This window comes from Staurois parvus, unplaced genomic scaffold (genome assembly GCF_062004578.1).
Source record: "Staurois parvus isolate SC_StPar_1 unplaced genomic scaffold, SC_StPar_1.0 ptg000157l, whole genome shotgun sequence".
Taxonomy (NCBI): domain Eukaryota; kingdom Metazoa; phylum Chordata; class Amphibia; order Anura; family Ranidae; genus Staurois; species Staurois parvus.
This window is the reverse complement of record NW_028317953.1, coordinates 8,489,845-8,506,667: the sequence shown is the minus strand read 5'-3', so window position 1 is coordinate 8,506,667 and position 16,823 is coordinate 8,489,845. Positions and strand designations below refer to the sequence as shown.

The window sequence follows — 16,823 nt, the reverse complement described above, 5'->3', positions numbered from 1 at the left end:
CTAGCAGTTCCATATTCACATGGACCTCTGGTAGCCTCAAAAGTCAAGGATTCCTGTACAAAACCTAATAACTGGCACACTAAAGGTGGGAATACACAATTAGAAAAATCGACCAATCTGTCATCCGACGACCGAGAGGCGTTTGTTCGTTGGTCGAAATCGTGGCCCATATTAACCAATCTAAAAAAATTGTTCGGCAGGCAATACGTAGTGTTGACGTCTTCCATACAAGTGGAAGTGATGCGGTGTGCGTGTGACCTTGTAGCCACGCCCTTCCGGCCAAAACAAGCAATACACAACAATTAACAGCAATGAGTATAATATAGTTTATTACATTACCTATATAAATAAAAATATAATCTGCAGAATTCTGGTTTCATTATCTCATTAGGCCAATCTACTTTTAACATTTGGATTTTTCGTTCGTGTTTACGAAGATTTCTTGGACATAAAAATTCGGGTCATCTTCTCTTTCCGCTCATGTGTGATAGTGCTTGATAGATTTTTTTTTTTGGACGATCATCATACCGCCGCATAGAAAATCAGTCATTCGTATGCGAAACGCCAACATTTTTCACTGTTCAACCGGATTTTTTTGTTCACAATATCGTTATCAGTTAAAACATCCTGCTCATTGACGAAGAGAAAATCGTTCGATTAGTGGTTCTATAAACTTTTTCGTACGATTTTCTTATCGTGTGTAAGGGGCATCAGTCCTAAAAGGATCCAATTTTCCTGTTAATCGGGACATTTGTTGTCTGCCAATGTATGGCTAATGCAGTTCAGCACTGGACAATTTACCCAATCAACAAAGTTTGCATCTGTGGCTACATATCAAAGAGGTATAACTCTGAACACTCGATTTTTCACACATCCAAATCAAAACATCCTATTGGTACACAAAATGGACTTTTAATCACAGTATACATCCAAATCAAAACATCCTATTGGCACAAAGTTTGGAAAATAATAAACATTCTACCTGTAGCAATTCATGACCGGCTTCAGGTAAGGGTATTGGAGGACCGAGGTATTCACAGTTGTACCGCTTATCTCCTTCTGCTTGCGCACATTCCCCATACCAGACACAGTGCTGAGAAGAAACCTAAAATATGAAAAAGAAGCTTCTTTTAATAACACTACTTACAGAAGTAACCATATTTAATTTGTTATAATCGATGGCAAGCAACACTTTTTCATGTGATAATACAGTAGTATAGTAATGGTAGGCTGATTAAAAACGATAAATTATTCATGGGATACCAAGTTCAGAATGATAAATTAAACATTACCTCTGCAGCCATATGAGGCCAAGGAGTTAAGTGCAAGTAGGTGCATGCCACCTCCTGGATCTCTCTACTTTGTTTACAGCTTTCTGATGCGTTAATAGTATAGCATTTGCTACACTCCAGCACTCCAAAAGGATGCGGCTCTCCTACACAGCTGCCACTTTGTCTTACCTTCTTTCCTCCTCTCTATTCACAGAAAGCTTTGCATCTTGATAATGGTTTCACAGAATTCAAAGTGTTCTGTGATTGGAAAAGGGAAGAAGGGGGGTGGGCAGGGCAGCTGCAAACAATACTACGGCTGCTGTGCAGAACACACGAAGCTGGGGTGTCAAAGTATAGTGACAGCTATATTATTGGCGTTCAATGAAACGCAAATTAATAGTTGCTGCAAGCACATTTGCATCTCAGTACAACCCCAATTCCAAAAAAGTTGGGACGCAGTGTAAAATCTACATAAAAAACAGAATGCAATGATTTGCAAGTCTCATAAACCCATATTGTATTCACAATAGAAAACATATCAAATATTTGAACTGAGTTAATGTACAGTTTTAAAGAAAATAAGGAAATTGATGGCAGCAACAAGTCTCAAAGTTAGGGCAGGACAACAAAAAGCGGGTAAAGTAAGTGGTACTAATAGGGAAGAAGTGGAAGAACATTTTGCAACTAAATAGGTTAATTGGAAACAGGTCAGTAAAATAACCAAGTATGAGGCTCCATGCACACGGGGTGTTTTAATAATGCTGATAACCTTAGCCGTGTAAGGTCACGTTAAAAAACGTGAGTTTTTCAGTGTTTTTGTATTAACATTTAGCCGTATTTTTTTGCGTTTAGAGTTTTTTTTTTAGAAAAAAAAAACAAAAAAACATCCAAAAATGCTGGTTTGCCAGGATTTACTGAGTTTTTTTCCGCGTTTTTCAGCGCTAGAATGTTTTTACAGCTAAAAAACTCCTTTAGAAACCCACTAGTCCTGGGTTTTTATCCAGCCAAAAAACGTTGATTACAGTCTATGTGTGCATGGACACATAGGAGAACATGCTGGGGGGGGGGGGGTTACTGGCTGTAGAAAAAAAAACAAAAAAAAACATCAAAAGCCAAAAACAGCCGCTGTAAAAACATCAAGTGTGCATGAGGGTTAGAGAGTCAGAGTGTCTTAGGAGAGAGGCAGAGGTTCACCAATTTGTAAAAGGCTGCATCTAATAAAATATGGATATATGAGATTTGAAAATAATTGCATTCAAGTTTTATGTAAATTTCACACAGTGTCCCAACTTTTTTGGAATTGGGATTGTATACACAGGCATTTACTACTACTAATTTCTGAAAGTCTCAAAACCCTTATTATTACAGCATGATGGAGTATGTATAACATGCAATGAACATATGTGCAAGAACAGAAAATGTAGGCATATATTTTCCAATATTCTATAACTTATTTATTTCGGGTACTTATGTAGCGCTGTCAATATACGCAGTGCTTTACATATATATTGTATATTTACATCAATCCCTAATCCTCAAGGGGCATACAATCTAAAGTCCCTAACTCACATACATACACATACTAGGGCCAATTTAGACAGGAGCCAATTAACCTACCAACATGTCTTTGGAGTGTGGGAGGAAACCAGAGTACCCGGAGGAAACCCACACAGGCACAGGGAGAACATGCAAACTCTATTCTGAGTGTATTAAAGGAGGCACTGAAATTTCCTGCCTGTTATGTTGTACATACAGTAATAAATGACATCCAGCAGGATCCTGCTTCCTCCTTCCCTTTAAAACCTCAAATGTGCAATCACATGCAAAAATAGAAAATGTAATAAAGGGCAACTACAGCTTTCACACTAGTCCTGGGCTTTTCACATTGAAGACTGTAGCAGTTCCTTAGTACATCTGTTTTCAGTGTGAATATAGACACACAACAATCTATATGTGTCAGTAGTTAAAAGTATAAGCTAACCAGTTAATAACCATGACCCATAATGTATGGCTCATTGGCTATTTAATAGATGAGGAAGTTTTGTATTTGTCTTTCATGATAAAAAAAAGAAAACTCCAAGGCTTTCCAATAGCCCAGTGCTGCTTTCCGCGTCACTGACCCTGAAGCAGTATAGAGATAAAACGTTAGGATTTCCCTTGGATGTAAATGGCCCAGACTTGGCCACATGGTCCAAGTCTGTGATTCAATGTACTGAAATGAAAGCAGAGCCAGCAAGGTAACTGCCATTTACAAAAAGGTGGTCAGCTAAAGCAGTCCATACATGGACCGAAACTCAGCAGGGACCAGTCGAATTTCATTCTGCGTTTGGGCAGGAAGGTTTTACAGAAGCCGATTTACCAACAGAACCACCTCGTCGGATTTTCCCCACTTGATCAGCGCTGCAGGCTATAGCCAGTGGACTGATCAAAAAAAAAAAAAACAACTGAACGGATTTCCCCATCCACCCTGGAGGAGAAATCCTAAACCATCACAAATGTGGGCAACACAACACATGGCACATTTGTATAATCATGCATAGTGCAGGAACTCAAGAATATACTGCAGTATGAATACACAGGCAAATGGAACCGTCGTGTTTCAGGTTCTTTCATTCAGCAAATACGATATCAAGGCAAAGAACAGGATGAAGATGTTGTGTGCTTCCCATACACTCTCTGTAATTTACTTCCGAAGTGCCCTAGCTTTAGCTGATATCCTGCACCTTGGTAGACCTGTTTAGAACTTGGTGAACTGTGTTTTTATGCCAAAAAGACAACTCTTCATACAACTGTAGGTTTGAGTCCAAATCCGGGTTAATTATGGGTAGCACAGTGGCTAAATGGTTAGCACTTCCGCCTGGCCGTACTAGGGTCGTTGGTTCGAATCCCAGCCATGGCACCACCTGCCTGGAGTTTGCATGTTCTGTCTGTGCCTGTGTGGGTTTCCTCCCACACTCCAAAGACATGCTGGTAGGTGAATTGGATCCTATCTAAATTGTCCCTAGTATGTGTATGTATGAATGTGAGTTAGGGACCTTAGATTGTACGCCCCTTGAGGGTTAGGGACTGATGTTAATGTACAATATATATATGTTTAAAGCGCTGCGTAAATGGACGGCGCTATACAAGTACCTGAAATAAATAAAAAATAAATAAATACAGTTAGAGATGCTCCAAATCCTGTCAATACAAATGGGATGCAAACTATGCAAGCCATATACAGAACTGTCACTTTGTCCTAGACATGAAGCATTATCTTGGAAAGCCATCATGCAACCCTGATAAGAGCAGTGCACTTTTGGACCCAAACAACCCTTCACTAGCAGGATTTTCCAAGGTCTTCTAAAACCAATGTAAACACAGCCATGAGGAGATAAAAAGTCAAATGTATGGCTGGCAGCTACCTTTATACTTAACACCCAGGTATTTAAAAGCTCTGCTAGGAAAAACAGATAGGATATGTGATTTGCTCATTATGGTGGGCAAGAACATGCAATTTTATTTCAAACAATTAAAAAAAAACAAAACAAAACCAAACAACACACTCACTATGAAGGGGCACTTGGAGAATACTGAGAATCTTGCAGGTTTTCTAGAACTGGAGCTTGGTCTTAAAGAGGACCTATTTTTAAATGTTAAAACATAGCATTAGGCCTGACTTACTAACCTACAGCCCAAGTTGAATTTGCCATGACAGGCATTTGAATCTTAAAATAACAAATCACTTAGACCGGGGGTCTCCAAACATTCTAAGTAAATGTACTGTCCTTCGGGCTTTAGGTTGCCAGACTGTGGCCAGTGGGAGAGAACCATGTACCATCACTGGTTTTTAATGGGAGGGATTGTGCCCCATTCTTGGTATCCATAGGAGGAATAGTGCCCCATCATTGGTGTTAGCTGGAGGAATATTGCCCCATTGTTGGTATCAGTTGGATGAATAGTGTCCCAATGACCAGATACAGGCAAGCAAAGGGCCACATCAGGCTCCTGGGCCACAATTTGGAGACCATGGACTTAGACAAAACACAAGGTTTATGGCTCAGTAAATTATACACTGAACATCTGCATGGTTTCTGCAGATCTAAGAGCATATTGCTTGCTGCAAGCATTACATGAGAAAAAAAAATTAAATGACCTAGGAGTCCAGGGAAGAGGCAAAGTTCTCCACACAAACTTCCTCAAACTGGTGGTGGATCAAGCCAAGTGTGCAGTACAGAAGTTCACAGACCTGTTAAGCAAGGTCATGTGACACATGCTCATCAGTTCTGAATTTTGCTATCACGGACAGACAACAATAGTAATAACCGTTACTGTCAATTGTGAAAACACAATCATCTGGACAGACAAATGTGAGGTCAAAATGGGCAGCACAGTGGCTAAATGGTTAGCACTTCTGCCTGGCAGTACTAGGGTCGCTGGTTCGAATCCCAACCACGGCACCACCTGCCTGGAGTTTGCATGTTCTCCCTGTGCCTGCGTGGGTTTCCGTCGGGTACTCCGGTTTCCTACCAGCATTCCAAAAGACATGCTGGTAGGTAAATTGGATCCTGTCTAAATTGGCCCGAATATGTGTATGAATGTAAGTTAGGGACCTTAGATTGCATTAGGGACTGATGTGATTGTACAATATATATGTAAAGTGCTGCGTAAATTGATGGCGCTATATAAGTACCTGAAATAAGAGAAAAAAATACATAGCGCACTTCTAAAGTGTTATGTTATTGGCCCTAGTATGTGTGTGTATGAATGTGAGTTTATGGACCTTAGATTGTACGCCCCTTGAGGGTTAGGGACTGATGTGAATGTACAATATATATGTAAAGCGCTGCGTAAATTGACGGTGCTATACAAGTACCTGAAATAAATAAATCTGGCCTACAGCGAACCTAGACAGAAACTAACGGCTAGATCATTGATGAGACCATAGACATGATGGCAAGACGACTTAGGCTCAGCACAATCTGTAAGAATGATCAAGGAATAAGCATACGCATTTACTGGCTGATTGACTTATGTCAGATTAGCATTATGTATGTGATCATGGAATAACATGCAGACATTGTGTACTAGATTCAACCTCCAAGGGGAAATGTTATGGGATAGAAAGCACGAAGCATTCCTACTGCATGTCATTTCTCTTCCACCCGTAAGGCTATAGAAGAGAAGAGGGGGTTATTGAAGAGCAAAAAACAAACACAGAGCATGTGACAGTCAGGAGAACTTGAGAACTGTGCAAGGCATGTGCTTTCCAGAAATTTGGGCGGCACTAAACTGAAAAAAGGTCTGTGCTCTATGACTATGTTCTGTAAAGAAGAGGTCAACAGAGAATTCGGGTAAAAACGAGTTCAAATTTGTGTGGGCTAAAATGGGAAATGGTGAAGAAACATGCTTATTGTAATGCATAAGACACAAGAAATTATATATTTATAAAAATAAATGGTAAAGACTAGAATGACTCGATTGTGTCTAAGAGTTTTCTCCTTCCATAAAGAGCCATCACTTTTCCAACAAAAAGAGCCAACTTGAGGAAATGAAAATAAAAGCCCCCATATATCCTCTACCAAAGCTGTCCGGTGCTTTCAGAGTGGTACTCCATGCTCCTAAACATGTACGCTCAGCTCAGAGGAGCATCTGAGGACGCCTTATCAGGGGAAATGGAAGCGGCAGCAAATGGAACAGGGTTTCTAACATGTTTGATCAGTTATCCCTTCAGGATATTTGGCCAGTTGAGACTATAGGTATTCACAGGTTCGAGATCATCACAATACATGAAGCTATATGAAAACAAGGAAACACGGATGCTGGAACTGAAAAGTAAAGCAGCTCATAGATTATGTAGTTTTCTTTCCTTTCATGGGTGGATTGCTCGATTTCCCGATCAGTCAGTGTTGATGGGGGAATCCCTCCTGTAGCGCTATTGTGTTCTGCGGGCAGGGAGTTTCCCTGCCCGCAGAACACAAAATGATCACTCCCGGCAGATCGCATGAAACAAAAAATTCCAACAGGCTGGTTGTACTAAAGACAAATTGATTGTTTGACGGCCAGACTCTGCTTGATCAACCAATCTATGGACGATTTAAGGTGGACACATTCATACCATCCTTAAAAGCTTGACAGTAAGGCCTGGTTCACACCAATGCAGTTTGCATTTTGTCCATTTTGCATTTTTTCCACACTCATTTTCGATGTGTTTTTTTCTTTTCTTGTTGCTGGGCAGATTAAAAATACAAAAACGCATCTAAAAACACCCTACATTTGTTTTCTGCAGCTGCTCCATTGAAGTCTATTGAACCAAAAATGCAACATTTTGCATTTAAAAAAGTCCCTGATCCTTTCCAAAATGCTGCGACACAAAAAAGAAAAAAGCATAGAAGTGAACGTGTCTCATAGGAAACCATGTTAAATGGACTGTAGTGCAATTCTGCAAAAAGCAATAAAAAAAAAAAAAACAACACATTGGTGTGAACCAGGGCTAAGGAGATTTTCAGCAAATATGTAAAGTACAGTGGGAGGTTAGTATAATGGGCTACACAAGCATATTAGAACACCTGGCAACTATCACACTTTGGTGTTCAAAAGTAGAAGAACAAGATGGAAGACCAAATACTATCAGCACAAAACAGATCTGAGGCTTACTCAAATATTTGGGTTCATTGGAATAAGTTTACTTTATCTGTAGAGGGGAAAGCCCTCTTTGTATCTTGTTTGCAGACATGACATGTTAATACCTTCTATCAGTGTTCAGCAGAGCACTGTTTAAAGCCTGTAGGAGAAGTTTTCTTTCTGGTCTAAGAGGATGCAGGACCCCTGACCTCTGTCTGGACAGTGCCGATTGGCCCAGTGCTGATCACATGCACTCTCTCAAGAAAAAAACCCAAAAAACCTCTTTAGCAATACACACCAAACTGAGCAAGTGCAATGTGTCCTCACAAGATATGCCTTATCAGGACATAAGAGGGGGGCACTGGAAGAAGGGGAGGATCAGAGAAGACAGGCTCAAACAGGGTTTTTTACATAATGCAGAGGATTATCCCCTTATGTTCCACAGTGAGTATATCAAGCATTATTTACTGCATATACAGACTGATTTTACTGTTATTGGTTTAGTAACACTAACTTTACTTACTTTGCTGGAAGACAACTCTGGATAAGGGGTGCCTGGGCTGAAAGTTGGTGCCCTGGCCTCATGTTATATGTTATGGTTTTTGAGTGTGCATAAAGGCACCAACGTTGGATGTTAAGAGTCTGGATAATGGATGATAGGAGTCTGAGCCAAATGTTTGTGTCCTATCAGATGCCTGACCTCATGTTGATAACACATGCTGTCTCGTGGTTCTACAGCAGGGGTCTCCAAACTCCAGCCCTTTGCTAGCCTTTATCCAGCCCTTGGACACTCTTGCTCCCAATGATACAAACCGTTGGGGCACTCTTGCTCCCAATGATACAAACCGTTGGGGCACTCTTGCTCCCACTGATACAAACCGTTGGGGCACTCTTGCTCCCACTGATACAAACCGTTGGGGCACTCTTGCTCCCACTGATACAAACCGTTGGGGCACTCTTGCTCCCACTGATACAAACCGTTGGGGCACTCTTGCTCCCACTGATACAAACCGTTGGGGCACTCTTGCTCCCACTGATACAAACCGTTGGGGCACTCTTGCTCCCACTGATACAAACCGTTGGGGCACTCTTGCTCCCACTGATACAAACCGTTGGGGCACTCTTGCTCCCACTGATACAAACCGTTGGGGCACTCTTGCTCCCACTGATACAAACCGTTGGGGCACTCTTGCTCCCACTGATACAAACCGTTGGGGCACTCTTGCTCCCACTGATACAAACCGTTGGGGCACTCTTGCTCCCACTGATACAAACCGTTGGGGCACTCTTGCTCCCACTGATACAAACCGTTGGGGCACTCTTGCTCCCACTGATACAAACCGTTGGGGCACTCTTGCTCCCACTGATACAAACCGTTGGGGCACTCTTGCTCCCACTGATACAAACCGTTGGGGCACTCTTGCTCCCACTGATACAAACCGTTGGGGCACTCTTGCTCCCACTGATACAAACCGTTGGGGCACTCTTGCTCCCACTGATACAAACCGTTGGGGCACTCTTGCTCCCACTGATACAAACCGTTGGGGCACTCTTGCTCCCACTGATACAAACCGTTGGGGCACTCTTGCTCCGACTGATACAAACGTTGGGGCACTATTCCTCCTACTGATACAAACGTTGGGGCACTATTCCTCCTACTGATACAAACGTTGAGGCACTATTCCTCCCACTGATACCGATGTTGGGGCACTATTGCTCCCACTGATACCGATGTTGGGGCACTATTGCTCCTACTGATACAAACGATGGGGCACTATTGCTCCCACGGATACCAATGATGGGGCACTATTGTTCCCACGGATACCAATGATGGGGCACTATTGCTCCCACGGATACCAATGATGGGGCACTATTCCTCCCACGGATACCAATGATGGGGCACTACTGTTCCTCCTACTGACCACCAATCCTGAGGCCATGTTTATGTTCACCAATGCTGGACCCAGGACGTTTTTACCCCCACTGGCCACAACCCGGACCTCCTAAAGTCTGAAGGACAGTAAACTGGCCCTTTGCTGGAAAATGTAGGAGAGTGCATAAAAGCATCTAGAGAGTGCATAAAAGCATCAACTAAGAAAGGGCTTGCAATGGTTTATATTCCTATTAAAAAAAAAATCTTTGTGCAAAGGGATCTATCCTTTTCTTTTCACATTTCAGGTACAGTGTGACACTAGGGGCTAACTGACAAATGCACATAAATGGAGTCTGTTGCAATCATTATTACACCTGCCATGATTACTGCCACAAAAGGCGAGTATTTGGATTTATTCCAGTAGATTGATATTTACATTTGCTCACAACTTCCCACTTCCATGAGAACATTAAAGAAGCAAGGAATGTATATAATAAAAGATATAAAATAAATGCTGGTTTATTGGGTGGGGGAAGGGCTTATATATCGGCACAGGCTGGTACAGTGAGAAGTTCTATGGAGTCTGTAAAGTCTGAATCATCCGATTCAGGAAAAAGATTGCTGTTCCTGCCATATATCAAAGATAAAGGGAAGGTGTGCCAGAAAACTTATGTCTAAAGCAAATTACGATCCAATTATACAATTTACTTTAGATATACCAACATCTATGTAGTCAAAGGACCAGCCTAATTGGATAAAAAGTGAAAAAATTTTTTTTTTTTTGGTAGACCCTCATAGTAAACCGTTTTGGTATATCCAAACGTTTGTACAATTTCTGCTCTATCATATCATAATGTGTATGGCCAAGTCAGCACTACTACAGTGTTAGGAGCAGTCTTCTGGGCCCTGTGCTAATCGGCTTCCCCACTGCACACTAACCGCCAGTGTCGCTTGCTCAGCACTGCCACCAATCACAAAATGCCCTTTATTTCAATGAATATAAGGCTTCTCTGATTGGACAGAGGAAAGGCAGTGACATCACAATTTCCACCTCATCCAACCAGAAAACTGAAGATTTGCGGTGTCGTTGTGAATATTTACACTGTACTGCGCATGTTCCAGTACCCAGCTGGTGGTTGCTGCAGCAGACGCCATTATTTTACAGCCTATTCCAGAAACTTGTGCGATGGGAATGTGGATGACTGCCTTTCAACACAGGACCCCGAAAATTAAGGCAATCACTGTAAGTCAGCTTCCCCAGCAGTAACATAGATAAGTATACTAGCCTGGACCAACCCAAGTATGAAATCATTTAGAAATCATTTAGAAGCAATTTAGATCCCCATTCACACTGTATAGTGGAAACGCATGTTCCTGCTTGCTTTCTTTGGGACATTTTTTGCACGTCTTGCATAGGGCAGCCCATTCACTTGCATGTGTGACAAATGGCCCAAAGAAGAAATTTGCACACCAAGGCAAGCATATTTGACAACGCAAATTTTGGTGTGAGTAGAGCACAATGATGTGTGATGTCCACACGTTTTGTTACACGGCAAACAAAATCAAAAGCACGATTGAGGTGCCATTAAGAAATAATGGCACCACAAGCGCATCATGCGTTGTGGTGAGCTTCTGAAACCACAAGCAGAAATGTGTGATTCTGCCTGCATCTTCATAGCATAATGGTGTGAATGTAGCCTAAAAGATTATGCAAAGATATGTAAAAGTTTTAGGCAGGTGTGAAAAAAATGCTGTAAATTAAAGAGGAGTTCTGCCCCCCCCCCCCCATCAAAAAAAAAATAAATGAAAATTTAATATATTAGGACACTTACCTGTCCATGGATCCGGCAGTATCCTCACCCGAGCCGATTTTTTAATCGGCTATCAGGTGCTGGCGCTGCCATCTTAACTAAGAGAAACCAGCAGTGAACCCTTGTGGCTTCAAAACCAGTTTCCTACTGCGTTGAGCTTTGTGAATCGGCCGCAGTCTTCTAGGACCTGTGAAGTGTCCCAGAAGGCTGCGGGGGAAGGGGGGTGAACTCAGCCAAAAGTGGAAGCGGGTAGCTGTCACAACCAGGTACCCGCTCCCCCGCCCCCCAAGAGGTGCCAAATGTAGCAGCAGAGGAGGGAGGAGGCAGATACGTGTAGCTTCCCTTTTGGGGTTGAACATGGCTTTAAGAATGCTTTCAGAAATAGAAGTGTTAATAGTTTATTGTTATCAATTACCAAAATGTAAAGTAAATGAAGAGAAATCCAAATTAAATCAATATGTGGTACGACTGCCCTTTGCCTTCAAAACAGCATCAGTCCTTCCAAGTACACTTGCACAGTTTTTCAAGGAACTCAGCAGGTAGGTTGTTCCAAACATCAAGAAGAAATCACCACAGACAGACTCGAGATTGTTGAGATTAGGGCTCTGTGGGGGTCACACCATCACTTCCAGGACTTGTTATTCTTTAAGCTGATGTACATCTTAATGACATTTGCTGTAGGTTTGGGGTTGTTGTTTTGCTGTAGACTAAATTTGGGGACAATCACATGCCTCTCTGATGGTATGGCATGATGGATAACTATCTGCCTGTATTTTTCAGGAATGAGGACACCTTTGATCCTGACCAAATCTCCATCTCCATTTGTAGATATGCAGCCCAAAACTTGCAAGAAATCTCCACCATGCTTCACTATTGCCTGCAGAAACTTATTATTTGTAACCCTCTGAACAAACTGCCTCCTGCTCCTGCCAAATATTCCAGATTTTGACTGATCAGTCCAGAGCACATTCTGCCATTTTTCTGCATCGCAGTTTCTAAGTTTTCATGCATAGTCGATTCGCTTAGCCTTGCTTCCATGTCCAATGCATGAAAACATAGGAATTGGGGTGCAGGAAAATGGCAACGGGGCAAAGGGTGGTCACACCAAATATACATCGAATTGATTTGGATTTCTCTTCTGTTCATTTACTTTCCAATTTGATAATAAACTAATACCACTTCTATTTCTGAAAGTATTCTTCATTTACAGTATTTTTTTTTACACCTGCCTAAAACTTTCACAGTATTGTACATCAAGAGTAAATTGGCATATTGTGGTTTAAAAATGATTCCAAGACAAATGGTGTCTCCCAATACATTTTCGCCCAACTCACGTTCTGAGAGTTGCAGATTCTGCCATCCCACATGCAAAGGGCACTCTCTTTCCACGCTCCCACCATGTATTTAGGTAGTGTATTGAGTGGTACAGCTCCAGTTTGGAAGAGAAGCCATAATTGGGCTTTGAAGCTTGTTTGGGTTTGGTGGTTTTCAAGATATACAGCTGTTATTGAGGGGGTGGATATGCAGTGCCTATTGTTAGCCACTTGGTTAGCTGGATTGCTTTTCCTTTATGGCAGCTTTAGTTCAGGAATGCCACCCAACGGCAGTCCAAATACTTATATTGCAAAATCAGTTTGGAGAATTCATCTCCACAGCTTATCACATAATATAACACTCTACATGACCACATTATTTACTGTTCCTTGTCTGTCTACCCACTTTACATTTCCAGCTCCAATGTGAAATGTAAAGAATTCCAGTTTAAACAAAAAAAAAAAAAAAAAAAAAACTTTAAAAAGATTTTAAGACAGGACTGCTTCAATGTCTAAAGATTACCAATATAGTCAAAGTTTCTAATCCGAGAGGACAGCTGGTATGCAAAGATGATGATCTGTACTGAATTTGCTTGGCTTGGTTTCACTTCAGAAGAGGAAAGGAACCTGTACAACTATGCAATACTGAAGGTACGGCTTTAAAGCTGGCTATGCGTTATAGTCCGAATGCACAAATATCCATTTAACCTCCTTCAGCTTTACTAAAACTATGTAGGAAACAACATATAAAAATTACCAATAAGTTCTCATACTACATAAGTACTGGTAGATACAAAGCTGCCAGGGCCAACTTTACTCAACAGCTTAAAATGGAGCTCCTCCCAAAAAGGGGAAGCTCCATTTGTCAACCCCCCTCCAATGCCACATTTGGCACTCTTTCTTGTGGGAGGGGACCTGGTTTTGACAGGTACCCACTTCGACTTCAGTTCGCGAACTGAGCCAAAGTTTGGACCCCTCTTCCCCCCCCCCACGGTCTTCTGGGACACTTTACAGGTCCCATAAGACTGCAGAACCAATCTCAAGGTGCAGCACGACTCGTACATGCACAGTAGGAAGCTGGCTCTGAAACCGCAAGGATTCACTTACGGTTTCTCTCACTAGCAATGCTGGTGTCGGGAACCTGGAGGCTAATGAAGAACTAGCCCTGGTCAGGTATGTCCTTACAGTATATTAAAAGTCAGCAGCTATTGACTTAATTTTTTAAGGGGGAGCCTGGACCTCCTCTTTGAACTATAAGCAAAACTTTATTTTCATTTTGGATAGTGTAAGGGAGGGTTATAACCTCGGTCATTTTTTTCCCGGTGTCCCGCTGGGGAGATTTACCATCACTTCCTGTCCCAAAGCCAAAAACTGGAAGTGAGAAAATTCCTGCAAATTAAGGGAATCCATGGGGGCCCCGCCAGATTACCAGAACTAGTGTCCCCATTGGAAGATTCCTCTCGATTACTTTTCTGTGGAGAACCCAAAACTTGGGATTTTCTTTTAATTTCACTTTCAATGATAAAAGGTAAACAGGAAAAATAGAGAGGGAAATAAAAGGATGAAAATCTCTGCTAAAGCAAGACGCAACAAGACAAGGACACATAACATTTAAGGTAAGTAATATCCTTTGCACTTTTTGGCTTTTTTTTTTCTTTAAACTTAGGCTTGAAAAGTAAAAACGTATCTCGGTCATGGACAATTGAAACTAAAAATTTGATAAAAGGAGAAATCATAATAAGAAGTTACCTTTTGGTGCAAATTGTATTTATCATCATCCATAGACAGTTTGAAATTCACCAGATTCAGGAGGAATTGGCCACATTTTGATCTCTACAGGCAGGCTGGTTTTACTGCAGTAGGTCCATCAGACGCCGTCAGTAAAACCTGTCAGTTTTTTTTTGTGCGGCTAAAGTCAGCGGCAGTGATCATTGTATTTTGGCAGCTGGAAAACCTCCTGCCATTAAAATTGGTGTTGGTGGGGAAAAAAAAAAAAAATTGAGCGATTTTCTTCCCTTCAACCAGTGGTTGAAGGAAAGAAAACTGCATAGTCTATGGCTTCCTTTATTCTCAAGATCTGATCCTTTTGCTATGTGGGTTCAACTAAAGACAACCCTTATGCGTATACACATTTCTTGATATTTTCAGTTAATCTGTGACTTGGCTACATTCACAATGGCCTCCTGTGTTTTATTCTTTCCAAAACTGAGCTCTTAGTATTCCCTCCAGCCCGTGCCCCCTCCCCTGACTTCTCCATCCAGATCAATAACACAATCATCAGTCCCTCCCCCATGCCAGGGTACTAGGTGTAATCCTAGACTCCCATCTGTCCTTTCAGCCCCAAATCCAATCGCTGTCCAAATCATGTAGACTTCACCCTCGCAACATCTCCAAGATACGGCCGTTACGAACCTCTGAAACCACTAAGCAACTTATTCACTCCCTTGTTATATCTCGCCTTGACTATTGTAACTCCCTCCTCATTAACCTACCTAAATCGCAGGCTATCCCCTCTTCAGTCTATCATGAATGCTGCTGCCAGACTCATCCACCTTACTAACCGTTCTGTATCTGCCACCCCTCTCTGCCATTCCCTCCACTGGCTTCCCATTGCCCAACGGATAAAATTCAAAACTTTACCAATAACGTATAAAGCCATTTATAACTCTGCCCCGAATTACATCACCGATCTTGTCTCCAAATATCACCCAAACTGTACTCTCCGCTGCTCGCAAGACCTCTTACTCTCTAGCTCCCTTGTCTCCTCCCATGCTCCTCCAGAGCTTCCCCCATCCTCTGGAACTCTCTACCCCAATTTATTAGACTATAGCCTACTCTGCTCACTTTTAGGCCATCTCTGAAAACCTCTCTCTTCAGGGAAGCCTATCCTGCCCTCAGCTAATAATGGAATCTTATACTCTTCCAACCAGTCCATCCCCCACAGTTACTACCTTTTCTACCAATAGCTCCTTCCTCCTAGATTGTAAGCTCCAAGGAGCAGGGCCCTCCTATCCATCTTGTATTGTACTGTACTGTTGCTGTATTGTCCCCTGTTATATTGTAAAGCGCTGAGCAAACTGTTGGCACTATATAAATCCTGTATAATAATAATATTAATTTAATCACAGAAAAATAGATTGGGGAAGTATGGATAAACTTTATACTTCCCAGATCACTTTCTCCTATGTTTACATGCGTTTAGAGTACCTAACCTGCACAAAAATCGATCTTTTCTAAACAAAAAGTAAACTGAATTCACCTAAAGGCAGGTAAATGCACAGTGTATATGATGAAATAGGAAATTACATGCGTTTAGACATGTCCTATAAACTCATGTATGTTGTTGCCCGTGTGAATGATGCCTTAGGCATTTGTAGTCACAATAAAGGCTTTATGTAGACGATCCTGGGGTTATACTATGTGCTGTACCTTGTACATGAATATGACTTACAGGAAGGGGTATGGGAGCCAAGTCTTTCTGGCTGTCTGATTTCATCAGAGAGGGAAACCACAGTAAACTATATAAACTGAAACCTCTGACAATTTTCAGCTCTACAAATAATACAGTAGAGAGGCTGGACTGAACAGAAAGCTTCACATAACAACAACACAAACAATTTTCAGGAAATCACAAAGGGACGCATGATGTAGAAACATCGCTCCAATGGGAGACAAAGAGCTCATTCACGGCCCTATTTGTCCCATTCTGTATTGATGCAGTTCAATAAAACTGTACAAAACAAAAAATAATCAATACACTATTCTACTTAGGGACACCACTTATTTTTTGTAATGGCACTCCAGTTGCTCACCCGGAACCCCTCACAGAATCAGTTTTTTTTTTTCTTTTTTTTTTTTAAGGGACCTTTCACACTGATCAGTTTTTCAGTTAAAAAAAGTGGAAGAAAAAGGCATCCCTTTAAATCCTATGGAACTCTTCACATCAGTCCAT

At 41.6% G+C, this 16,823-nt stretch overlaps 1 protein-coding gene across 1 annotated transcript in view; it reads right to left on the bottom strand.

Moving 5' to 3' along the window:
- The window catches only part of NPC1 (NPC intracellular cholesterol transporter 1), a 115,983-nt gene that overhangs the window by 79,611 nt on the left and 19,549 nt on the right, over positions 1 to 16,823 (bottom strand). Inside the window, exon 2 of the mRNA XM_089675736.1 lies at positions 983 to 1,105. Within this exon, the coding sequence (XP_089531862.1) occupies positions 983 to 1,105 (123 nt within the window). The remainder of the gene's footprint in view (positions 1 to 982; positions 1,106 to 16,823) is intronic.